We start from the raw sequence: 24919 nt of genomic DNA, 5'->3' as shown, positions 1-24919 counted from the left end.
GCCAGGCAGCCAGCTGCCTGAATTCTGGAATCAATTAGACTTCGACCCTATTTGGAGAAGCTGCAAAGGCCAAGTGTGCATAGATTCCCTTTTACATTACAGGCATGAAATTGGGAGACACGAAGCGAGCCTGATTGTTATACGATCACAGCACATCGTGTGCTATCGTTATCTCCGCGGCCGCGCCGATCCTGGCAGGCGAGACGCGATCCCCGGCCGGGCTCGTAATCCTATCGTGCCCGGGCTCCATGATGAAACAACGGCAGGGCAGGCACGCTCGCGATCGTTGCTCGCCGGCCGGCGGCGGCCGCCGAAACCCCTGGGGAAAAGGTGGCCCCTGGCCGGCTCTACTGCCACCACGACGATCGTGCCCCTGACACCCGCGCGCGGTATATCCTAAAGCTTCGTGCCCAACCGAAGACGACACGACCGCTTCGTTTGCTAATCCGTGGAGCAATCACCCACCAGCTGACTGATCACGCCGGAACGGAACATTTTTCTGTCAGAGCCTGCGGGCTGCGGCGGCGTGCGCAATCCACTGCCCATGTGCGGCCGTGGTGGGCATCGCCGGCGAGGCCGGGTCGTCCAAGCGGGTTAGCGCAAGCACCCCCCCCCCCCCCCCCACCCACTCGCTTAACTTCAACGCCCAGCGTTGCTGCCATACCGGATGTTGAGTGGCACGCACAGCACAGGTTCCGTTAGAAAAAAAAAATAGCCACTGGGTTCGGCGCGAAAAGGTGGCCACGTGACCACGCAATCCATGTCGGCCGGAGTCCGGTGAGCGGCCACCACCGGGGGGTACGGACGAGCTCTCTCGAACAGGAGCAATGGAGCACGGCGGATGGCGGTCGCTGAGACGTAGGCCCGGGTCGAACTGGGCACACTTTCAGGGACCACTGCCGGGACCCGCCCCACCTGCCGAGCCCAGAGGAGCCTGTGCGTGTGCGCGTCCCTGTGCGCCTGCGGCGACGACCACGACGCGGCACGTACCCGTACCATCGATCGCCGAGTCCACCTCCGCTCGCCCACACGGCGCCGGCGTGCCCGCCCCCTTCGCCCGGCGAGCGACCGGGGCCGTGCCCGCCGCCGTCGGCCCGCTCGATTTTTGTACTTCGCACGCGCCGCGCGTGGCGTGAGGGCGAGCGAGCAACATGGCCGGCCGGGCCGGGCCGAGTCGTCGCCGGCGACCAAGCCGCGGAGAGCGATCGTGTCGCCGTGGTGGCCAAACTTTTCGGAGTTATAGTGCACGGGGATCCGCGCAAAAAAGGGCGCGGAATCTTCCCGGCTTAGCCTGTTAGCCAACAATCGGGAGAGCACAGAGTACATTAGACGCGTGCTACATGATTTGTTAATGGCCGTGTTGCAGCTTTGGCGAGCTCACGGCCACATGGTCGCCTCGCCGGTGTTGTTTACAGGGGGAGGAGAGAGGCTTTGACTTGGCAGCCGGTAGGGCTTAACCAATGCAATGCCCAGGCAGCGGCTTCTGCTTTTGACCAGCTGCGGCTGCTGCTAAATGCTGGTTAACAGCCTAAATGCTTCTGTTCCTGCATTCCTTCTCCTCTCTAGAGACCAGGACAAGACCAACTGCCCAGGGACCTGCAGGCCTTTACACCTGACGCTGACGGTGTCCTCCGCGACAGCAGAAACGGCCGGGGCGGCAGGCCCTGCCTCCTGAATCCGGACCAGCGAGGCAGGAGGCGGCAGCCGGCCGCGCATGCTGCTCGCCTGCTCCTGTTGCAGAGCTGTACGACCCCTGCAGTCCTTGTCCTGCAACGGCTCACCCATCGCTCCATCTCAGGTCAGGTCAGGTGCGCACCACACGGCTGCTTGTTTTGTCTCAGCTGTCCGCGTGGATTGTGGCTGCGAGATCCCTTTTAATTTCAGCCACCAGCCTAGCCTGCATGTCTGCAACCGGATTTGGTTTCTAGAGGCCTCATCAGGAGTTCAGGTGCGCCGCACGATTACTCGCGATCCGATTCGGGGAGCCATTGGGGCCATTTGGCAACATGCCAGGGGAATAGAAGCAGCTAGAGAGAGCCCCCCTCCAGCACGAAGCCAGGAAAACGCCGCTGCGATCCCAGTTCGCTAACCTTAATCATAGACACAAGCTGACACTGAACTAATGTAATCATGCCAGATTAGGCCCCGCTAGTGCACGAGCTGGACCACCTGCTGCTGCTTTTAACTTTCCATCACGGCGCTGATCAGATTAGACACACTGACGCAGCTCGGTTTTGGCCTTTTCACTTTTCACTGCTGCTAACACATGACACCATCCGAAGAAAAGAGAAAAGAAAAATGCCGTGCCATTCCACTCCCGTGTAAAGCTGCAGCTGCATCGGACCCGTGTGAACACGGGCGGATGGCCGGACGAACAATCGGCGAAGGCGTGATCTTGTTCCGGTCGAAAAGGTGGGAGGAGGATTAGGAAAGAGGATGCATCCAGTCGTTGACGCGCCCGTGCCATTTGCCAAAGCGTGGTGGTGGTGGTGGTGGTGGGTTTGTTACCTGGACGATCAAGAGAGGCAGCGAGGAGGATCGGACCGTCGGAGGTGACGGCGAGATGCTAGTCGCTAGGTAGATTAATCCTAGGGCCACTAGGCTTCATCCGCATGACATGCATTATCGTTTTTCGCTGTCTTTTTAGACCATGTTCGTTTAATCCCTAGCCGACAGGGACTGAGGGAATCAAGAAGAATTACATCCTCTAAAAATCACTTGAGGTTACTAACTCCCTCATCAATCCCCTTCGATCCCTCCCATCTCAGAAATAACCGGTCAAAACTGACAAAGCCAGGCTTTGTTCGATTATTTCCGAGATGGGAGAGATCGGAGAGTGTCAAAGCCAAACTTTATTCGATTATTTCCGAGGAGGAAAGAATCAGAGAGTATTGAGGAGGTTAGATCCCCAAATAACCTGTAGGATCTAATCCTCTTCAATACCTCTCAGCTAGGGATTAAAGGAACTTACGGTGTGTTCGTTTCCTGAAGTCTAAAGTTTAGAGGGTCACATCAAAGAGAATCTTGTCATTTAGAAATATTAAATAAAGTCTAATTACAAAACTAATTGCAGAACCCCAGTGCTAATTCGCGAGACGAATCTAATGAGGTATATTAGTCCATGATTAGTGGATGATTACTGTAGCATCACTGTGGCAAATTATGGATTAATTAGGCTCATTAAATTTGTCTCGCGAATTAGCACCCAGCTGTGAAAAAGTTTTATAAACAGATTTTATTTAATACTTCTAAATAAAGATTCTTTTTGATGTGATGGGTCTAAAATTTAGAGAATTGGAAACCAACAGACCCTTAGCCTTAGTGGGGTTTTATCTACTGCGCCTGCAGCTGCGAGGAACAGTTCAGACTTCAGGGCTTCGGAAGTGGATAACGCTTTGTCTGGATGCAGCACAGTAGTTTGGATATCTTGTGCAAGTACAACAGTAAAGGGGGTGAAGGTGAGTAGCATCGGCAACCAGTACAAGCAAGGTTTGTGGCCCTTTACGCAAACAACGAATCTAGTAGGCGACGCGAATACCAGCGCATATTTTTGTCCTATGGATAGCAACAGGTGTTTCGCCGGTTTGAACACCGTTTCCGCTCCAAATTTGACTGTATTAGTTTCCCCTTCTAGATGTAAAAAAAGATAATACAGCTAGCTTCTTTTATTTATTTTTTTAAGCACACTACAGATACGGACGCCCACTATAATCGCGCTCACTTCTATGAACACGAGCACGCACTTGGTCCTAATTATCTGAAGGAAATTCTTAAGTTTTTTCCACCGGCGCGACCGATGCCACAGCATTGGCATGCTCACTTGATAGCAATTTCACTGAAAAATTTGCTACCGAACTAGCACAGGAATGCAAAATGAACAATACGAATATTACTCTGCCTTCCTTCTTTTTGAATTTTGGAAGGACATAGCAGTCAATCAATTTCAACCTTAAAATACACATACTAGGAATCCAGAGGGCCGGCCCACCCGGCCCGGGCCCGGCCCCAGGACGGAAAGCGACGCGACCCACCAGAGTGGAGGGGAAGACCGCGTCGGGATTAGCCAGCATAATAAGAGAGAGCTCCATTTGACAGACCGAAACAAACAAGCGCCTTGGAAACCAAGACCAGAGGGAACTAGGCGGCCGGAGCGGAGCGGAGCGTCCAAGAGAAGAGCCCCAACCCCAAGCTCGCGTCCGGCCGAGGTCTCCATTCAACCTGTCCCCCTCCAAGTACCCTCTCCGCCGAGGCCGGGAGGGAGTCAGGAGGACTCGCCGGCCCGTCCAGCAATCCTGATCCTGTTCGCGAGCGGGATGGCCATGGCGCGTGGCGGCGGGAGAAGATCGGCGGCGGCTCGGGGAGGACAAGCCGTGGAGCACTCCCGCTGCAGGTGAGTCATGCGCTTCGAATTCTGTCGCCGTGCCTTTCGTTCCCGTCCGAGCGGTTGATCTCGCGAGCTCGTGACTGAATGGCACAGTGATCCGCTTCCCCTCCACCCGTCCTTCCTCCCCCCAGCTTCTCGATCGATTCTGCGCGTTTGATTGGTAGCAGCTCGAACTGCTCTGGAAGTTCAGAGCACCGCCGCTCCATGTGATCCCCAACCGAATGGGTAGCGAGAAATGATCGATTTATTTTTGTTCTCGGTTTTTATTCAAAAAAATTTATTCTCGGCATCCGCCGCCCGGTTCCCTGAAAAGCGACCTCGCCTCGCCTACGCCATGCGAAATTAGCCCCGGAAATCGGTGCTGGATTTTTGGGGCCCCCATCGCCCGAATTCCGCACGCTTCCCTTTTCAATTTTCGTTTTCGAATTTCTGTCGGTTGGCTTCGGAACGGAGGAGCGTCGTTACGCTCCGGAAGCGGAGCAGTGGCATTTACATTCTCCACCGGTGCGTGCCGGACCCCCAGTTTAATGGCGCGATGGCCGGGAAACACGTCGCCACCAAGCGGTTCGTTTTTTACTTTGTCCACTTCGCGTCGAGTCTGTCCGGCCTTGGGATTTTTGTGCAGAATTCGTTCTGAATTCTTTGTGTTCAATGGCTTCAAGAACAGGACGCGGTTTGCTCCGTGCTTCACTTACAGAGAAGGTGTATGCGAAAACGAAAGAGCCAGTCAATTGCTTCTTTCTTTCCGGTGTTCTTTGACTCTGCATTTCCGCATGAGAACAAACAAAAACCCTCCTTTTTTCCACCACAAGGTGCTGACCAAACGAGAAGGGAACTCTCCTGTTTGCTGTGTCACCCACCGGGGCGGTTTCTCTGAACTTGGAAGGCCGCGGCCTTTAATGGCCAACAAGTACGCGGAGTTGCGTCCCCTACGCCTGCGGCCCGGTCGGCGCAGAGGCAGGGGACAGAATAGGCGGCGGCGCCCGCCGGCAGGGCACGTCGCTGCCCCTGCGGGGCCCGTTCTCCTCCCCGCCCCGGCTGTACGCTACGCTACAGTGCCGCGGCAGAGGCTGGTTTTACGACGGCCGCGCCGCCGCCCTAGTCGAAAGCTCGGCGGAGGGAGGAAGGAATCCCCTTTCACTTTCGCATCTTTATTACCGTAGCCTTTCTGCGCTGTCTCCTCGGGATCTGCGGGCTCCGTCCGGCCGCCCGCTCGTGTGGGTCGCTGTTGTTGGTGGGTTCTTCTTGCTTCGTGCCTTCGTCAGCCCCCCGGTGGGATTACCGAGGTGTGGGGGCCTTGGGGGTGTACTGGTGGTGAGTTGTTGCCTTGTTGGTGAGCACTGTGAGAGCGCGCAGGACGGAGGCCACCGGATTAGATTAGAGGTAGGTAGCCCGTGCTTGTGCTTTGTTTGGTTCCGTGACAACCTGTTACAGTTCACCGTCGAGGACCTAGTGAGTACTGGTAATTGTTTGCCTGAGATGGTAGTATTTTGCATTGTTCTGTGAGGAATATTTTTAGTTTGTTTTTAGATGTTATATGCTGCTCTTTTGGCGAATCCTGTCTAATATTCTCTTCAGAGTTAAACTTTTTCTGTGTACAGTGTACTTGTTTCTTTGTTTTCTGTAGTGCAGTGTCATGCAGAGTTTCATACTTTGTGCGTGCGCTTAGGGGATGATTAGTTGTACCATATCTTAACCCATTTTTGCGGAGGAATTGTTGCATCCTGCTTTACCAGTTTTCTTTATCAGTTGCCGTGTATTTACTTTTTGTGCGTGTAAATAGGATTGCCCAAGTTTGGGATTCACTTGAAATATTGTCGTCCACTTGCCTGTATTTTAACTGCGAATCATTTTTTTCTGTGCTGCTTCGTCGTTTCCTGATGTTGGTACTTTTTCCTTCTTTTTACCCCAGGCTCATAGTCGCTTTGCTGTTTTGCAGATGACATCTTGATACCCCCTGCCTGATCCTTCAGAGGGTGTCATCAGAGCCCCACTTGATACATTGTTTGGTGTAAAATCAGTTTAATAGAAGATGCCAAGGTCTGAATCAGACAGTGATGATATTTTCTTTGACGCATTTGAAGATGTTCAATCGCCAAGGGAGCCTTCATCCCCAGAGGATTGCAGCACGAGTGATGATGTTTCAGTGCCAAGGAAATGTGAGTATGAGATTTGGGCAAATGAGCCAATGAGTGTTCAAGAAAGGCGGCAAAGGTTCCTTAAGGGAATGGGATTAGATGAACTTGTTTCTACCAGGATGGATTCTTTTCAATGCCATGGGGAAATCACAGCAGTTGAGTCCTTCACCGACATGGAGGAGAGAACTCTCAGTGGCCATTCTTCCTTGGATTCATCTGTCTGTGACAATGAATTGGAATTTGACGGTTCGTGTTGCATAAGGGATATGGATAGTGGAAAGAGATATACAGTTCACAGTGCTGCACATAACAGTATAACTGACATGCTGAAGGAGGTTGGATCAGATAAGGTGATGTCTCTTCTGGAGTTTGAGAGCCTGCTTGGCCTCTCCCGATCTGTTCAAAAATTGCTACGGAGAGGATGTGGTAATAGTCCTGCAAGAGAAACAAAAGGTGCAAAGAAAAAGGATGTCAAAAGCTTGTGGAACACATTCATGACAAAGAGAAGTTTCAGTGGCATTTGCAAGTATGATGTCCATGTGAAAAACTGCACAACAGGTGTACCAACCAGAACAAGAGTTCAACATCGAAAGAAAATTTTTCTTGAATTCTCTGCTGTCTACATGGATCAAGAAATCAGAGCTCACAAGGGTTCAATTAGGGTCATGAAATTCAGCCCATCTGGCTGGTATTTAGCAAGTGGTGGTGAGGATTGTGTTGTACGAATATGGCAAATCATAGAAGTGGAAGCATCTCCTAAGTTGTATAAGGGAGAGGATCCCTATGAAAAAGTGGAGAAAGTTCAAGTCTTTAAGGCAAATATAGGAAAGGGGCAGAACCATGCACTTGCAGTTATACCCAAGAAGGCTTTTCGAATTTCAGAGACTCCATTACATGAATTTCATGGCCATACAAGTGATATCCTGGATATGACATGGTCAAAATCAGATGTAAGTCTTACTCTCTAGTGTGCATACCTCATTTATCTTAAAACCATGCATCATAAACGGATATTAGTAGTGCTGTTTTCATGTTAAATCGCTTACCTGTTTCACCTTGGTTTGGCTGCAGTATCTCTTGACTTCATCTAAAGATAAGACAGTGCGCTTATGGAAACCTGGCTGTGATGGTTGTCTTGCAGTTTTCAAACATAAAGACTATGGTAAGCAGAATATCAATAAACTATCATTTGTTTTGAAAACATAAATGCAATCGTTGCTCAATGCTGATCTCCTCTGTGTATTAACATTATTGTGATGATGAAAATGAATTTGTGATATTCTCAGTACATTGAAACATAATAACTTAATTTAGTTTCCTGGATAAGAACCTGACTCTCTTTTCTATTCCTTTGTAATTGACAACAGTTACATGTGTCCAATTCAACCCTCTAGATGAGAGATACTTCATCAGCGGTTCATTAGATGGTAAAGTGCGCATTTGGGATGTGTTGGACGGGCGAGTAACTGACTGGGCTGATACACGGAATATCGTAACTGCTTTGAGTTACCAACCAGATGGAAAGGTGTTAATCTGATGAAATGTCTTTGCAAATCATTTTTCCATCATTGGAAGCTAATTTAAGATATTGCATACCAGGGTTTCATTGTTGGCACGATTGCAGGAGCGTGCCGCTTCTACAATCAATCAGGTAAGCTGAGGTGTGATTATGTTGAACAATTCATAAGAGTGAACCATTATGATCACCAAATAGTAGTGTATCAATATTTGAGTACCGAACTAATCAGCTCAATTTCCTTTTTTAGTTGAAAGCATCCAACTGGAGAAAGAAGTATTTGTGCAAGGGAAGAAAAAGTCAGCTGCCAGTCGGATCAACAGTCTGAAGGTTCATTTCTCCCTTGGTTTATCCCGATTTGTCTAATGCTGGTCATGGAAGCATTGGTATCCTTGAAATTATTGGATCAAATTACTAATTTGTGATCTCTGCTCTGCAGTTATGTACAAGTGATTCCAATAGGATTATAATCGCATCAGCTGATTCTAAAATTCGAGTCGCCGATGGAGATACCATAAAAAAATTTGAAGGTAAATTCGCTTAAAAAAAACCTCAATCATCTTTCAACCCTGTTACCCATCTTAACTTGAGTTGCTAACAGCTTTCTTTTTCCCTCTCTGATACAGGGCCATGGAAGTCGAAGGCTCTATCATCGCCGTCTTTAACGTCCGACGGCAAATACCTTATCTCCGCCGGCAAGGACTCCAATGTCTACATCTGGAACTTTGCCAACTCCGGAGACGCCAAATCAGTTCAGTCGTGCGAGCTGTTCTTCTCCAAGGACGTGACCACCGCTGTGCCATGGCCTGGTGTGCACCAGGACGGGCGCACCAAGCCTCCCTGCCTGACCGAGAAATCCTCCAGCGCGCCCGCTCTGTGCCGGCACGGCGAGTCCCGGTCCCCGGGGCCGTGGCCCTTCGCCGACGGCACCAAGGGGTCGGCGACGTGGCCGGAGGAGAAGCTGCCCTCTGCCGCGAAGCCCGAGGACGGGCCGCAGCTGGGCGACTGCCTCTCTGCGATCTCCGCCGCGTGGAGCACGGTCATCGTGACCGCCAGCCGCGACGGCGTGATCCGGTCTTTTCCCAACTACGGCCTGCCCGTGAGACTCTGAGGTCTGAGCGGCTGAGCCACGCGGCCGGTTTGATCCGGTCCGTGGAGCGCAGCCGTCGCTGGTGACTGATAACCCCACTAACGTCGTGAAGTTCTTTTTTTTTGGTCAGAATTCTTAGAGATTCTTTTTTTTGTAACATTTGTTCAGATCGTGAACTTCTCATGAAGGAGAGACGATCTGTAGTCGGTCCAAGTGCAGACGCCTGTGCTGCTGCCCATAAGCTTTTTGCTGAATGGCTTGTTAAGTGAACAGTAAAAAAGAGCCATTCAGTTATTACCTGCATCCGAGGTATTCCTCAGTTCTCAGTAATTATCAGATGATGCAATGCCGTTTGATGTTGCTCATGTCAAGAGAACCAAGATGGCGCTTTCTGTCGGTGTCAGCCATTAAACCCTTCTTCCCCGTGGCAGATAGCCATCGCAAGTCTTGGCAACTTGTCTGCACTCTAGTCAAGCTGGAGAAGACGGACGCCATCGCCTGCACTTGTCCCATCCGAGCCATCCTGGAGCCAGTGCGGATCACCTGGACCGCAGCGGCCTCCGGTCAGGGTCAGGGTCAGGTCCTCCGTGCCGGTGCAGCTGGCAGCAGTCTGGGCACGCGGCCGTTCACCTGGGTGGTGGTCGGGAGCGGAGCGGCGCGCTCGGCGGCGAACCGGAGGCGGCGCCGGGAGGGAAAGAAGGCAAGAAGCTGCGAGCGAGCCGCACGTCCGGCTCTCAGGTCTCGGTGGCGTTGCCCCTGCTCTCGCGTCTCGCCATGGCAGACCTGCCAAGCTCGCGGTGTTTCTGACGTCATTATTCGGGTGATCTGGGAAGGGTTGGTTCTGAAAGCTAAGTGATTCTTCGTAGCACTTTGTCGCAGAGAGAGGGAGAGACGGATGGAGAGATCCTTTTGCTCCGTTGCATAGGCACATCGAAGAAAGGTGATGCTGGATACGCCACGATCGCCCAATTGGCCGGAACAGTTTGACAAGCACGACAGGACGGTCACGACCACCCCACAAGTGCGGTGGGACTTTTAAGGGCAGCAGCCAGCACAAATCACTCCTCCAATCCATCTACGTGCGAATATTTAAGCACTTCTGCGGTCACTTCCAGTTTCCTCCCTCCGTCCTCTTAAGACATTCTAGCAGTTATAGGATAGACTAAGAGAGACTAGGAGAGAACAGCAATTATAGGATAGACTAAGAGAGAGTACCTCCTGTGAGCTCTTCGTTTAAAAACCGTAACTAAATTTGTTTCTAAGATTAAGCAACGGAGGAGGAAATAGAAAAGATAGGTATGCAGCTAAGAGCCAAAAAAAATTAAATTATTTTCTTTAATACTTGTCCAAGAGTTATATTGGGGTTCAGTGGCTGGAGGGAGTAGTGCATACTTGCCATATATCTAGTATCCATATAATTGTGGTACTCTGAATTATAAATTGGTGAATATAGTACCAATTTCTATCCCTTCGCTCTGAACCACCTATATAAGCAATTTCAAGTCCTTTTTACCGCCGACTAAACTGCAAATTGTTCCAAATAAATACCCTTCAAAACAAAAGTAAAGTGAATGGAGTAGTCAGAGAACACATGGGCTGGATCGCATGTCAACCTCTGGATGCACCATTTTTTGGTGCATTAAGGCGTTATCGCAAGTTTGCCACCAAAACGGGCATTTAAGTCCAAAAAAATAACCAATGGAAACCTGAAGATGTCCTTAGAATCTGTGGATCGAGATGCAAAGGCAACATAATTTTAGACGAGTAAAATGCATCGCCGGTCCTCGAACTTGGTTCGGAGTATCATTCCGATCTCCAAATTTTCAAAATGCGCATTCAGATCCATAAATTTGCTAATCTTATCATGTGAGGTCCAAATCATAGTTGTTTAAGCTAAATTGGAAGTTATATAATTTGTTCACATAAAATAATATATATGTATAAAAACATTCATACCAATTTACTTGTACAAATATATTCAAATACAAAAAATTTGTATAAAAAATTTATAAAACAAGGAACTCGTATGAGCAAATTTATATAAAAAAATAGAAAATAAAAAGGACAGATTTTGGAGAAAATATTAAAAAATAAAATATTCGGCATAAAATTTTGAAACAAAGTTTTGGGAAAAAAATACAAAATATAAGAGTTCAGCAGAAAATTTATAAAATAAAATTTGGACCCACGTGTAAACTGCATATAAGTTGAACATTTTTACTTTATGATTTAGAAATGATAATTTAGACTTCACGTGATGCGATTAGCAAGTTTGAGAATCTGAATATGCATTTTAAAAATTTAAGGATCAGGATAACACCTTGAACCAAGTTCGAAAATTGGCAATGTATTTTACTCGTTCTAGACATATGACGTGGTCAAGCTTAGATGAGCTCATACTTTAGACCAGCTTTGGGTTCAAAATTTTGGTCAACTCGTACCACCCGTTGACTCCAATAAGCTTCAGATCAAATACCTCATGCGAACCTTGGAGAACAGCTCCAAATGCTCCACGCTGACCTTGGCAAGTGACCAGAAAATTGCGAAATGTGAACACTTGGGTCCTGAACTTCCGAGGAAATGTGATTCTGACACATGGGTCTGGTGAGGGCGATCTGCTGCACAACATGGAGCTCTTTTTGGACAGGCCTTGCCGCTGCCGCTTTCCCGGCCGTCCGCGGGCCGAATCTTTCTCGGAGCACGTGCGAGAGCGAAAACGAAGCTCCCATCCTGCGCGTTCACATGCCGAGCCTCTATTATCCACGGCAATTTTTCTTTTCTCTTTCTTCACCTCGCATCTTTATTTTACGCCGGCAGCAAAGCAATTCTCTTTTTAGTGAATTGAAACATCGAAAATCTCTTTCTGCGGATTGGCACATCACAAATTCCTCATTTCTTTTTTCAGATTGACACGCCATAATTTTACTTCCAGGAATCAACACATCACAAATTCTTATTTCTCGAGTCGACATATCATATTTTATTTTATTTTTTGCGAAATTGGCATGTCACGAAATTCGGGATACCAACATAAAAACAAAAACTTCCGGACGTGTCATCCGAAGGTTTCAAAAAAATTTATATGCATCGAAAGATAAAAAAAGGAAATGACAATTGGCCAGTTGGATACTCGGGAAAATAGCATGGTGGATGCTCGTGTGGAACAATTTAGTCTTCTAGATTTTTTAATAAATGTATGAGTAGCCTGGGATTACACCAGCAAGTATCAGTAAATGGAGAGAGCACCAACTACACTACTCGAGTTCGGCTACAACCCACCGAGCCACTAGTCAGCATGACAGAATGATGAGCACATCACCAAGCTAAGCAAAGAATTAACCAATCCTCCATTAAACAAACAATCATCTCTCTTGGCCTACACAAGGTGTGTAGCAAGTCTAGTAAATCCAAGAAGAAGAAGAAATAAACAAAAGTTCCTAGTGCTGTTACGGCCGGCTGCCTTTAGAGCCTAGACACCAGCTGCTACTCCTGAACTATCTTTAGCCATTGCTTTCCGAGTTACGTTCCCACCCCTTTTCTCACTCTCTCCACTGCACTAATCAAATTGGCATCGGTGCCGGGCCCGCCAACGTGTCCTACCCGCCAGAAAGAAGAATTTTTTTTTGGTGTTATAGGGAAAAGGAGTAGAAAAATGTAGCTAAAGTTTCGGCCGCCGCTGCTGGGGCTGCACTGCATCCGTCTTGGACGGACGCGGCGGCGGCGACGGCGAGCTAGAGATCCGGCAGGCTGCCGAAGAACTCGGCGACGGCGGTGGGCGACGGCACGGTGGGCGTGGCGAGGAGGTTGCGGGGGCTGGGGACGAACGGGTCGGAGTAGTAGGCCGGCGGCGGGGGCCGGGATCCGCCGTTGGTCGCGGCGGCGGCAGCGAAGGCGGACGAGGAGGCGCCGGGGCCGGCGGAGGACGCGGCGCGGAGGATCGGGCTGAGCTCGTTGAGCCAGCTGATGCCGCTGGGGTCGAAGGGCAGCGGCGAGAAGAGCCCCGACGCGGCGGCGGGCGGCAGCGCGGACGGCAGCGGGGAGAGGATGCTGGGGTGGCGCGCGGGGGGGCCGAGCATCGCCGCGAGCGTGCCGTCGTCTCCGTCTCGGCCGGCCCCGCCGCCTGCGCCCGAGAGGACGCCCACGTCGTAGTCCGGCGCCGGGCGCACGGAGCGCTCGATGGTGGCGAGGCGCGCGGCCGGGGACATGGCGGCGGACGGCGAGAGCAGCAGCTCGGGGGGCAGGAACGCCGTCGCCGCCTGGTCCAGCAGCAGGACGTCGTCGTCGTCGTCGTCGTCCGCCTGGCGGCGGCGCTCCTGCCGCTGCTGCGGCGCGCCGGATCCCGGGCCCGTGAGGGACTGCACGATCGCCATGAACTCGCTGGGCTTGGCGTGGATGACCTTGGGCGACGCGTCGTAGATGATCACGGGCGCCCGCGGCGGGGGCTGCTGCTGCTGCTGGTCGTCCCGCCTCGGCTGCGCCCCCTGCGCCGGGGCCGCGGGAGCGAGTCCCCCCGACGCCGAGGGCTTCCGGATGGCGTGCGACTCCATCCTGACGTTGAGCCTGGGCGGGCGCGGGCCCTGCAGCTGCCGCCGCGGCGTGGCCGGCCCCCTCCCCGACGACGACGGCGGGTCCATCCGGGGGTCCCGGGGGAGCTCCTCCGTCCCGGCTGCGGCGGCGGCGTGCTGCGGCGGCGGCAGGCCGTGGAGGAACGGGGATCGGGAGTCGGGCCGGGAGCGGGAGTGGTTCAACATGAGGCGAGAGCCGCCGGGGCCGAGGCGCAGCGGGAGGAGAGGGAGCTCGCTTGGGTACTGGGTGGTCGTGTGAGCTCGGCGAAGGCAGGCAGATGAGGGGAGGGAGGGCGAAGTCAAAGCGACGTGTGGGCTTTACGGCAGGACGGGGCGGGGCGGGGGATTTTCCTCTCCCCTCTCTCCTCTCTCTTTTCTGGTTGTTTTCTGGTTGCGGGCACGGTGTCGGACGTGGAGGAATCGTTCCTGCGAGGGGCCGGACCCGGGCGGACGGGACGGCAGCGGCCAGTGGACTCGGCTCGCCTCCGCGTGGCCGGTGCACTTTTTTATATGCCGGGACGGGAATGGTAGCACGCGCCGGCAGGGGCTGCGGCGGGGTCGCCCAGCGGACTCCACGCGGTGCCCCGGCCCGGGTTCCCTCGTTTGTTTCCACTCGGGGCAAGCTGGCAGGTGGCCACCGCCGCCGGCTCGACTCCACGCCAATTTGGGAGCGTCCGATGCTGCGGTCTAGACGTCTAGTTTCCTCAGCTTTCCTCATCTCTTCTTCCACCGCCAGTCCCGTTCTGCGAGGATCGCCGGATCGGCGCCTTGCCTGCATCGTCGAGCGTGACATGTGGTCGAACCTGACAGATCCTGATGTGGCGTGGTGGGAATCTTAAAATACTAGGACTCCCGCGCAGGTTGAACGGGTCCGTCGCCGCGCGGGCGGCGGGTGTACGGCGACGGAGGACGGCACGGGATCCCCCCTTTGGCCTGCGTTCGTCCGGCGACCTGCCTGCCGTCCAGCGGACGGACGCGAGGCGTTGCTCGGTCAGAATCCGGTCGTTTCGATGGACCCGGCGACCGCTTCGGCTGCTCTTCCTCGCGGCCAAAAACCACCAGCCTGCCGTTGCCATCTCTAGGGTTGGTGGTGCCGGTGCGAGGCACGGGCATAGCTCTCGCCGGTGCGTGCACCTTTCGCCATCCCGCGTCCCCGTTCGGCTCGAGGTATGCCGACCCCTGCGACGGCGAGACATGACCAGGCAGCCGGTTCGATGTTGGATGTCGCGGCGCCCCCTGCATCGGCGGAACGGGAAGACGACACGGAAAGAAAGCTCATGTTGGTGGGGGTCCTGAACAAGTTGGGCTCACGGCCCATCCAGGCAAGATCTGATCTAGGCCCAAGCCCAGTTAATTCGGTGGGAACTGTACTGTACGCAACGAAGGCAAAATCGAGGCCCTCTAGCGGGTTTAGCGGTTTAGCCTCCTCAATCATTTGTCCTCGTAATAATGGGCTATCACTTCACTACTAATAACCCATGGGCTAATCTTTCGTTGGGCCGAGGGATGGCGGTCCAATGGGCCTCTACCGTGAATCCAACTCTGCAGGCCCGGTAGATAAATATAGCGGCACCAGACGGCAGACGCTGCTGCGGCCCACTGCGATACGGCAAGACCGGCGCCTGGAGGGCGACGACCATGACCTGCTGGGGACGACCGCCGCCGCCGCCGCCGCCGCCTTGCCGGAGGAAAGGGAGCGCACGAGGGGCCGAGGCCAAGTCGGCCCAGGAAGATGCGCTGGTTCTCCCCTAGCCGTATTCATCCTTCGTAGCAGTAAAAACAAATGTCATAACATCGCAATGTTTTTTATGGTCAAATTACATAGTTTGATTCGCATCTTCTTTTTCCCATGTGAGAATTTGCTACTCAAATCTGTACGCAGCATCACCTACGCGCAGTTATAAACGCGATCTGGGTTGGGTTATTACTTGTAACGTTACCAGCCATCTTAATTCCTTGCTCGAAGTTGTAGGTTGTAACCAAATTGGTGCATCCTGAATGCAATCCTAAATGGCGCCAGTAATGGCTGGTTCGATCAACGTGCAAAGATATTATTTTTCTTAGGAATTACTTCCCTCAGCTGTAGTCAAGGTCCCTAAACTATCTGTTGGTTCATTTTACCCCACAAACTATGCCTTTTAGTTTAAATTATCCTTCTTTTTTATTTCTGCATGCATAGGTGGAGTTTTAAGTTGAAATTTTACAAGATGATAGTACACGTAATAACATATGTTAGAAAAAAATACATCATAATTTTTTATCATTATTTTAATAGGTTAGAATATTTAATAATAAATTAATAAAAATAACGATGAAAAAACTATAGCAATTTTTAATATGCATTGTCATGTCCACTGCTACCTGAGAAATTTGAAATTAAAACTCAACTTACGTATGGAGAAATAAAAAAGATAAATTATATTATGGGATGAACTAAATGGCATAGTTTATGGGATAAATTGAACTTTGGCTATATTTGAGGGGAGTAAATTGAAGTTTTTTTTTCTTTACAACCCGCGTAATGCGAAGTACACATATTTATAAGAAAAATGGGAGGGGCGGGGGCGCGGGGTGAGGGTGGGGGTGTTGTTAAGGACACAGTGGGCTGGGCTAATGCAGAGCCTGAACTAACAATCCATGGGCTTATTCCTTTTTGGGGCCCAAAGATGGTAATTCAGGAGCGCAAATCCAAACCTGCAAGCCCACAGGGCACAGCTGCATGAATGCCAGTTTTCCTCTCATTCCAGAAATTTATTTATGTTTATGACCCCGCGGTACGTTAGATGCGCACGCATTCCAAGATGCAAATCTTAAACCTCAAAATATCGATTACCTAGGTAGAGAGGTTAATAGCTGCCCATTTGCTTATGAACTTAACATGGTCGAATCTAATAAAGGGGTTATTGCCACCTCTGATTCACAATCCTTATTTTTTTTTGCGAAATCTGATTCACTGTCCTTGTTGTTTTAAAGCTGGGCGCAAGTGTTTTTTTTCCCTCCTCTAAGGTATGAATGCATAGGGGAAAATATAATTTGACCCTCGAGTACAAAAGCTTATAGCCGTCGACTAGTTGGGCTGATAGCTTCTGAGTATATGAATCCGCAAGAGGACTACTGCAGTTTGAGTACTCTGACCCTGCTTGTTGGTAGGGCCGGATTGCGGGAAAACCGAGTTTTTATAGAATTTTTTTATTTAACACTGCTAAAGTGACTAATTCCTTTCTTAACTTTTTAAAGTTAAAAATTCTCTATTTGACATTAGTTCTAAACTTTTTCCCTAAAATTGACACTGCCATTAAAAATGGTCTTTGCACTAGCCATTTAACACCGTTACGGCTTCAAATGGGCAGAAGTGTCAATTTAGGAACAAAACTTAAAACTAGTGTCAAATAGGGAAATTTTAACTTTGGAAGGCCAATGAAGAAATTAATAACTTTTAGTACTAGTGTCAAATAGGGAATTTCTCTTTTTTATAACAAATCCGAATTCCAAGTCAACAGTATGGGTTTGGTCGTCTGTGGATCGCCTCCGATCCGATCCGAGTCTCAGAAAAAGAGCTGAACCTGGCCTGGCCTGCACGCAAATGATCAGCTCGATCGCCAGTTCGACCGATCCGGCCGGCCGGTCGGCGTCAACCCGAATCGCGGCCCATCACCGACCACGGCGACCGCCTGCGTCCAGCTCACCCCACCACGACCCAGCGATCCAGCCCGATCCACGCGCGCGCGCGTCTCAGTTTCGTCAGACGCGTGCTGCCGATCGACGACTTCCATGTGGAACCCAGCTGCAGGCACGGCAGCATGGTCGCCCATTGTTTTCTTCTTCAGATCTTCAGATCAAACGCAGCATCAACTATAAACTATTCTTCCCGTTCCGACGAACATCCTGCAGTTTTCTCCGTCCCGCTGCCGAAGGCGAAGCCATGCATGCGATGACCGAGAGATATTCCGGCGATCAGCTGCCGGTGAAGGAGCCTTCACGCCGCGCCGAACTTGCTTTGACACATGGAGAGGACGGCGGCGCCGCCGCTGCTGCTGACTTTTCTTTTGAAGAAATCCGCTGTTGCTGACTTGCGCTGGCGTATTGTATGACTTGGATCTCACACACTGAAATAGTAATGTAACAGCTGATGACTCGATCTGTTCAAACTATTTAGTTATTACTCCGTATTATATATGCTAGCTTGCTCTGTGGGTTATTAGATTTATGGAGATTTTAGGTTGGGAGTTGGCCCCTGGCGATCTGGCAGCTATGGCCTATGAGACTTTGCTAGATCTGGTTATGTAGAGATATTTAAATTAAACTCTCAATAATCTGCCTAGATGCTTTGCATTGGGTCTACAGAAAATCTTTAAAAAAGGCCACTTCCTTTTATCAGGAAAGGAGAAGAATTGTTGAGCGAGAACAAACATATCACCGATGGTGCCAACTATGGTGCCAAAATGCCTTCTTTCCATCGCAGATGGTGACCTGGCCCTGGACTTGATGCATCGAAGAGAGGAGCCGGTCTACTACTCTACTTGGTGTTGCACGTCCATGCATGCCTACCCATGGCCATTCGTGCCATGACACCAATGATCAATAAAACCTCCTCCAATGGTTGCATATGAGCTAACTCATATAATATTTTTTTATATTTTAATAGGAGAAAGAGAAGAGCTATCTCTTGATCAAGAGATAATCTCGTATACGCACTTTAAGATTATATGGGGATGGCATGTGGATTCATTTATATTATGAGCTATGTTCTAAAAGTCAGATCATTAGAGGATTGTCTTCTACTTCTAGTGTGCTTAGAGCTAGGTACTAGCTCATACCATTGGAGGAGGCCTCATACACATCGAGCTAAACTAAATCTGCCTTTTGATCTACCATGCATGACTCTCGAGTGATCATTACGTCCTTCCCTGCGTTGTTGCGAAATGCATGCATGCATGCACAACCACCACACAATTCGGTAGAGGGGCACAACCATTTGCTGAAGCCAAAGAGCACCAGTGGCCACAAGTAATTAAGCGCATGCCATCTCCCGTTTAAAGTGTTTTTCACGTGGCACACGTGCGTGTATGAATGGCTGGAGCTAGTGCCATCCCCGTTTACACAGCCTTTTCGGTTTATGTGGAAATCTCTGACTTCTTTGCTTATGGCCTATGGAATGCCTTTTTGTCTTTTGACATCTCTTGCATCATCCATGCACGCACGCACGCAGCCGCACAACACATTATAGTAGGAATTCCAACACTACTGTATGATTAGTAAATCCTATGTGCTCAAACGTTGAACGCTGCATTGATGTTTTCTTCACCACAAAACGGCTTCCTTTAGCTTAATCGGGTTGCTAGCTTACTATGACTGACTATCCGTTCTTTCCAATGATGTGGTATTTACAAAGTTTCAACTGGTCTTTGGTACATATTGCTACCTAATTTGCGGTGACCTGACCAGATTAGGTTAAATCAGAAGATGATGCTGACACTGCGAGTTGGTACGTGGCGGACGCTGATCCATGGGCAGCATACATTATGGAAAGGGATCGGTGCCATGCATGTATATATGGCACGTGACGTTTTGATCGAAGTACTGGTCCACTAACGAACGCTTTTTAAAGTGAGGTGGGTCGAAGGCCCATCTCGCCGACATGTGGGCCAGCGGAAAAGGATGTGACTTGTTATTGGTTGCTCCGATCCCTCACCCAGTAGCATGATCATGAATTCATGATCCCAGGAGCGAGGCTTTCCCAAGTCCCAACCACCTCTACTGCAACTGCTCATCCGCCATATAGTTTATTGGTACAGTTTCCCTTTTGCACGCATAAGCGAAAGAAGAAAGGGTTTTTGTCTGATTATATATACAAACTTTGCAGAAGGTGCAGGGTCACCAAAATATGTATGCTAAAGTATAGTGTCTGTGTTCGCTTGGAATGGGAGGGGTCAGAAAGGGCTACTAGGAAAAATACAAGAATTAATCGCATTTCGTAACCGCAACAATGGACTTCTTGCTGGTTGGAATTTGAGGCACATTATTAGATTCTGCTGATATGGAACTTGAATGATGCATGTATGTACTAGTTAATATAGAAAAATTATAAACTGCGTACTAATTTAATGTGTAGCGTTTTTCTTTTAACTGCGTGTTTCAAATTTGAGGCATTGTATTATTCATATTGATTAATTAAGGATAGCTTCAAGTCCAGGAATGGAAAATGTATATGAATGACAAGGATAAAGTAATTCGGTAGGGATCAATAGGGATGCATTTACACAAGAGATCTCAAAATGTGCAAGCTGAAACAAACACGATCTTAGTTCGCCCCATCTGAATGCTTTTGAAGATTATTACTGTATCCTATTAGGGGTATTTGACGGTCATTTTGAATTGATTTTTCCCCTTGGAAGTGTGAGCAGCGTGCTACGGAGAAATACACTGAACAGGAGAGAGTAAACGTGAGCACACAAGAATATGAAGAAAGAATGACAAATCTTTTTTTCATAAGAGACGAACTCATGATATAGTTTCTTCAAAGACGCTGAAAGAAACCAAGCAGTCGTTGTGTAGGAATTTGTGGTAGGCCCATTTCTCTGTTGCAAAGGGCTGAACAGGAAAATTCACACTCAGTTTATTTACTATTTCAATGTCTTCCATTCTCTTTTATTCCCCAAATAGTCCAACCACACGCCACAATGTTTGAACCGTACCCACGCAGTCCGAAGACCTGAATTACAGCTGCAGGAATCAATTCGGTAATAAGCAAGAAGTGTACCAGTGTAATTGCTTCATGAGGCTGAAATGTTTTCTCGCTGATCAGATCAGCGGCTGCTGACGCGCGAAATTGTCAAAGGCAGCGAGGAGGTCAGTCGACTCGAGGCAAGGAAGAAGAGTCGACGACGGGTCGGCAGCGCGGGATAAATAAGGGGAAGGTCAAAGCCGCGGAAAGTTTCGTGGTCCGTGCTCGCGCCTCGCGGTGGCCGCCCCGCCCCGTCCGGCAGCCGCGCGCGGACGGACGGCCCCGATCGACCGGACGCCGCCCCCCTGGCGGAGGGGGACGGAGGCGATCGATCTCGGCACCTCGCTGCTATTAATTTCCCCGGACCCCGGATGGAGCGCGCCCGCCATGGAGCTTCCCTTCCACACCAACCAGATCGAGAGCGCAAGCGCAATCAACCACCACCTGCGTCAAAACACCCCCTGCACTGCGTAAACAGCAGCAGAAAAGAATCCACCGAACGAAGACCGCCGCCCACTTGTCGCCGTGGACCTCGCGGCTCCTCTCGCCTCCCCGTCTAGTATAAGAGCTTCGTCCCGGCCAGTTCCATTCCGATCCAGAAGAAGCCTTTCCCGTCTCGATCAGGGACTTCCTCTCATCTTGTTGATTCCCCTCTCCTTGTTCAATGAGTAGTAGATAGGTGTCTAGTAGACGTATCCGCAGTTCCGCACGCGGCAAGGTGTGGTGCGTGCAGAGAACAGGTAGCTAGGATCAAGAAGAATCAATCCATGGAGCGGTCGCCGGCGCCGGCGCCGGTGGAGGTGCCCAAGTTCTTCGTGTGCCCGATCTCGCTGGAGGTCATGCGGGACCCGGTCACGCTGTCGTCGGGGATCACCTACGACCGGGACAGCATCGAGCGCTGGGTGTTCACCGACGGCCACGGCGACTGCCCCGTCACCAAGCTCCCGCTGGGCGCCGGCGACCAGGAGCCCACGCCCAACCACACGCTGCGGCGGCTCATCCAGGCCTGGTGCGCCGCGCACGCCGTCGAGCGCTTCCCCACCCCGCGCCCGCCCGTCGACGCCGACCGCGTCGCCGCGGTAGTGGACGCGGGGAGGAAGGGCGGCCGGCCCGAGGAGCTGGCCGCGCTCAGGGACCTCGCGGACATCATCTGCGAGAGCGACCGCAACCGGCGCTGCGTCGAGGGCGCGCCCGGCGCGGTGGAGTTCCTCGTGTCCGTCGTCAAGAAGCATGCCGCGAGCACGTCGTCGGCCAAGCCTTCGGGCGGATCCCGAGAGGAATCGGCGCACGATGTGCAGGAATCGGCGCACGATGTGCTGGAATCGTCCAAGGGAACCTCGCCGGAGGAGGCGGCCCTGAGCATGCTGCATTCGCTCAAGCTCTCGGAGGAGACGCTGAAGAGAATCCTGGAGAGCAGCGACGATCTCGTGGACACCCTAGCGTCCGTGCTGCGGTGGCCGAGCCACCGGGCGCGCACGTACGGGATGCACCTGCTGAAGGCGGCGCTGGCGGCGGTGCAGCCCTCGCGGCTGAGCTCGGCGAGCGCCGAGCTGATCGAGGGAGTGGTGCGGGTGGCGGTGGACAGGGCGCTGCCGCCGAAGGCCGTCAAGCTGGCTCTCCACGTGCTCTGCCGGCTCTGCCCGTGGGGCCGGAACCGCATCAAGGCGGTGGAGGCCGGCGCCATGGCGGCGCTCGTGGAGCTGCTCCTCAACGAGGGGTGCGGCGGCAGCACTACCGGCGGCAAGCGGGCGGGCGAGCTCGCGGCGGTGGCGATCGACCATCTGTGCGGCTGCGCGGAGGGGCGGCAGGAGCTGGTGGCGCACCCGGCGGGGCTGGCGGCCGTGGCGCGGGCGGCGACGCGGCTGTCCCCCACGGGCACCGAGAGCGCGGTGCGCGCGCTGCACGCGGTGGCGCGGCACTCGGCGACCCCCGCGGTGCTGCAGGAGATGCTGGCCGTCGGGGTGGTGGCGAGGCTGCTGTACCTGGTGCAGGCCGGCGCCGCCGGCGAGCGGCCGAGGGAGAGGGCGAGGGAGATGCTCAAGATGCACGCCAGGGTGTGGAGGGGCTCGCCGTGCCTGGCGTCGCACCTGGCATCCTCCTACCCTTGCTGATCCATATCGCATGACGCGCGCGGCCGGGCAAGATCGTGGTCGATCTGGTGACCATTTTTCACCTTCGATCGATGATCTTGTCGTCTCATCGTTCCTACGTTCGCAAAACCCTTTTTTTTTTCTCTGCTTCATTTTTGCATGTAAAGATTTTACTATTCTTAAACCGCAAGGTTTGATGTGTAACTTCCCCACCAATATGGGGAGATTGGGATTGGAAATAGAGATACGTTACACTAGTATATAAAATCTAACATTTTGTGGGGAAAAATGCAATACGATGTGTATACATAAAATGTACACTCGTATATAATTAAATTCTTGAATGCATATGGTCAGCTAACCATTGCTGAAACGCTTTGCTGTTTGTGTCATATGTTTATCATCCCTTTAATTTGGCCAAGGCGTTGACGGTTAACTGAGATGCAACTTCGCATTTCCACTTGGCCGCTCGACAGTTTGGCCGAAACAAGGCACGGTGGTTGAGCTTACGATGATCGTTTCCTTCTAATTTTATTGTGTTTTGCGGTTTTGTTTATAAACCTATGGAGTGTGGAAGCATGAGCGCTGTGCACAGCCCCATTGAACGGGTCCGTTGGAGTTGCAGCAGCTGGCGTGGCAACTGATGAACTGCTTCATTTTCTTTTCCGACTTTCGGTCGCGATACTCGTTTCCAGCAAAAGGAAAATGTAATGTACAGTTTTAGTTTTTTTTATTTTATTTTGGTCTTGCAATATGGTGCACAGTTGAAGTGGTGCTTTGCAGCTAGGATGACAATCTCACCAGCCATACCAGCGCTGCTGGTTATTATCTGGGCCGTAGATTAACGATGGCGGGTGGTCAGCGACTTGGCGAGGATAACGGTGGAAGGAGCTGGAGGAACGAAGAGGAGAGTGAAGGTCGCAATGCTTGACTGTTTGCTTGGCCCGTCATGGTCCGTGAGGAAGGTCGCATGTCCGGGCGGCCCTGTTCACGTGTTCAAAGGACAAACCCTAACACGATCCAAAATGCTATAGAGTTGGTTGTTTTTAATGTAGAGGAATAAAAAAAACATAAAATTGGAAAGACCGCTGCGAATTAGTCCTGCTGACCGTCGACCATGCATCTTCAGCAGCAAGTGATGCATGTCAGCGGTTGGAACGTCCAAACTTATTGCGTCCTTCTCTCCCATCGCTCTCTCCGTCTCTCTTCCACGTATGATCGAGACCGGCTCGAGATGTCGTCGACGACCAAAAAAAAAACAGTCAGGAGAAGTCGAGTCACGCACTGACTCTGCACCACCAGCTGCCTTACCTTGCCTATCGGGCGTGGCCCGTCGCCCGTGTCGATCTCAACGTGGATCAAGGATGATAGCGCAATGCTCTAGCTGACCCATAGCCGCGCGCCGCAAGGCCGAAGAAATCTCAGGTGGCTAGCTGGAGGAGGAGTAGACAGGTTGTGCGTGCACAGTAGCTGATGAAGCTAGCTACTAATTTATCCCCAGGTGCATGGTGGACGCATGCGTTCACTGGTGGTTGGTGCTGAGCAGGAACAGGTAACGGGTTAGGTGGCTGCAAGTGTGGAGCGGCGCGGAGCACGTGCGGAAGTGGAACGAAACGTCTCTGACCCAAGCCTGGACCACCGCAATGTACGTTGGTATCCTATAGGCTTGCTGTGGCACAAAAGAGGCTTCTTTGTAGCCGCGGCCGTTGCAGTAAATTTTTTTTTCTTTGAGAGAACAGGTACCTGCAGTGCAGTCAGCAAAGAGCAGGAACAACGACCGCAGGAGCCCGGCCCGAGTGGTAACATTGCGGCCTCCAAGAGATTTTCGGCCCAGCTAGGAAGGAGACCCTTCATACGTTCCTCGGCAGCGGACGCGAGCGTTTTGTTCGAGATGGGCTCCTCGTCCTCCTTATCAATAACGCTGCACCAAGTCCTGGGCAAAGGTAACCCTTGCGTGAGCAGCCCAGCTGGGGCAGAGTCTTCTTCATCGTTGGCTGGGCAGCGTAAGAGCTCCGGGCCCAAGAAGCCCAACCTGCATGTGCATGATCCGGAATGGTTGGCGTGTGTGTGAACTTGTGTACCCTGCCGTGAGTTAAAAGGGGAGACGACATCAAATTGTATGAACTGAGACTATTTCCTATCCCATGCTGTCCTTTGTTCTTCCTCTTATTGCTTTGCTCCTATCCTATTTCTTTCTCCGATCTCCACTCTCAATCTGTGCTAACATTTGGTATCAGATTCGATTCGATTCTGGTGTCTCATTCAATTCAATTTCCCATCCATTAATCTTGCACCGAATTTGATCGAGCTCTCTCAATTGGGCTTGCAGCCGCAGGCACCTATCAAGATCTTGTAATTCCAATCCAGCTTGATACCTCGGTGGCACTGAGAGGCAATCCGGATATTACATCC

At 51.4% G+C, this 24919-nt stretch overlaps 3 protein-coding genes across 4 annotated transcripts; 2 read left to right on the top strand and 1 right to left on the bottom strand.

The window, feature by feature from the left end:
* The first annotated feature begins 4116 nt into the window (after positions 1-4116).
* On the top strand, positions 4117-9508 carry LOC112901045 (2-deoxy-glucose resistant protein 2-like). Of its 2 annotated transcripts, none has more exons than XM_025969863.1 (8): positions 4117-4390; positions 6324-7472; positions 7594-7684; positions 7890-8047; positions 8122-8173; positions 8289-8368; positions 8478-8568; positions 8665-9508. In XM_025969863.1, exons 2-8 carry the CDS (start codon positions 6417-6419, stop codon positions 9147-9149), a joined length of 2013 nt encoding a protein of 670 aa, XP_025825648.1. In that variant the 5' UTR covers positions 4117-4390; positions 6324-6416; the 3' UTR covers positions 9150-9508. The 2 variants fall into 2 exon arrangements, with proteins under 2 accessions (XP_025825648.1, XP_025825649.1); XM_025969864.1 differs by lacking the exon at positions 4117-4390 and adding an exon at positions 5147-5767.
* Positions 9509-12452: 2944 nt separating this feature from the next.
* On the bottom strand, positions 12453-14168 carry LOC112899972 (class E vacuolar protein-sorting machinery protein HSE1-like). The gene has a single exon (XM_025968654.1). It carries the CDS (start codon positions 13877-13879, stop codon positions 12860-12862), a length of 1020 nt encoding a protein of 339 aa, XP_025824439.1. The 5' UTR covers positions 13880-14168; the 3' UTR covers positions 12453-12859.
* Positions 14169-21026: 6858 nt separating this feature from the next.
* On the top strand, positions 21027-22781 carry LOC112901284 (E3 ubiquitin-protein ligase PUB23-like). Its single transcript, XM_025970162.1, has one exon. The coding sequence runs from the start codon at positions 21185-21187 to the stop codon at positions 22526-22528; it is 1344 nt and encodes a 447-aa protein (XP_025825947.1). The 5' UTR covers positions 21027-21184; the 3' UTR covers positions 22529-22781.
* The last annotated feature ends 2138 nt before the right edge of the window (positions 22782-24919 follow it).

Source organism: Panicum hallii, chromosome 7 (genome assembly GCF_002211085.1).
Source record: "Panicum hallii strain FIL2 chromosome 7, PHallii_v3.1, whole genome shotgun sequence".
NCBI lineage: Eukaryota > Viridiplantae > Streptophyta > Magnoliopsida > Poales > Poaceae > Panicum > Panicum hallii.
Note: the sequence above shows the minus strand (reverse complement) of the source record. Positions and strands in the feature narration are given on the sequence as shown.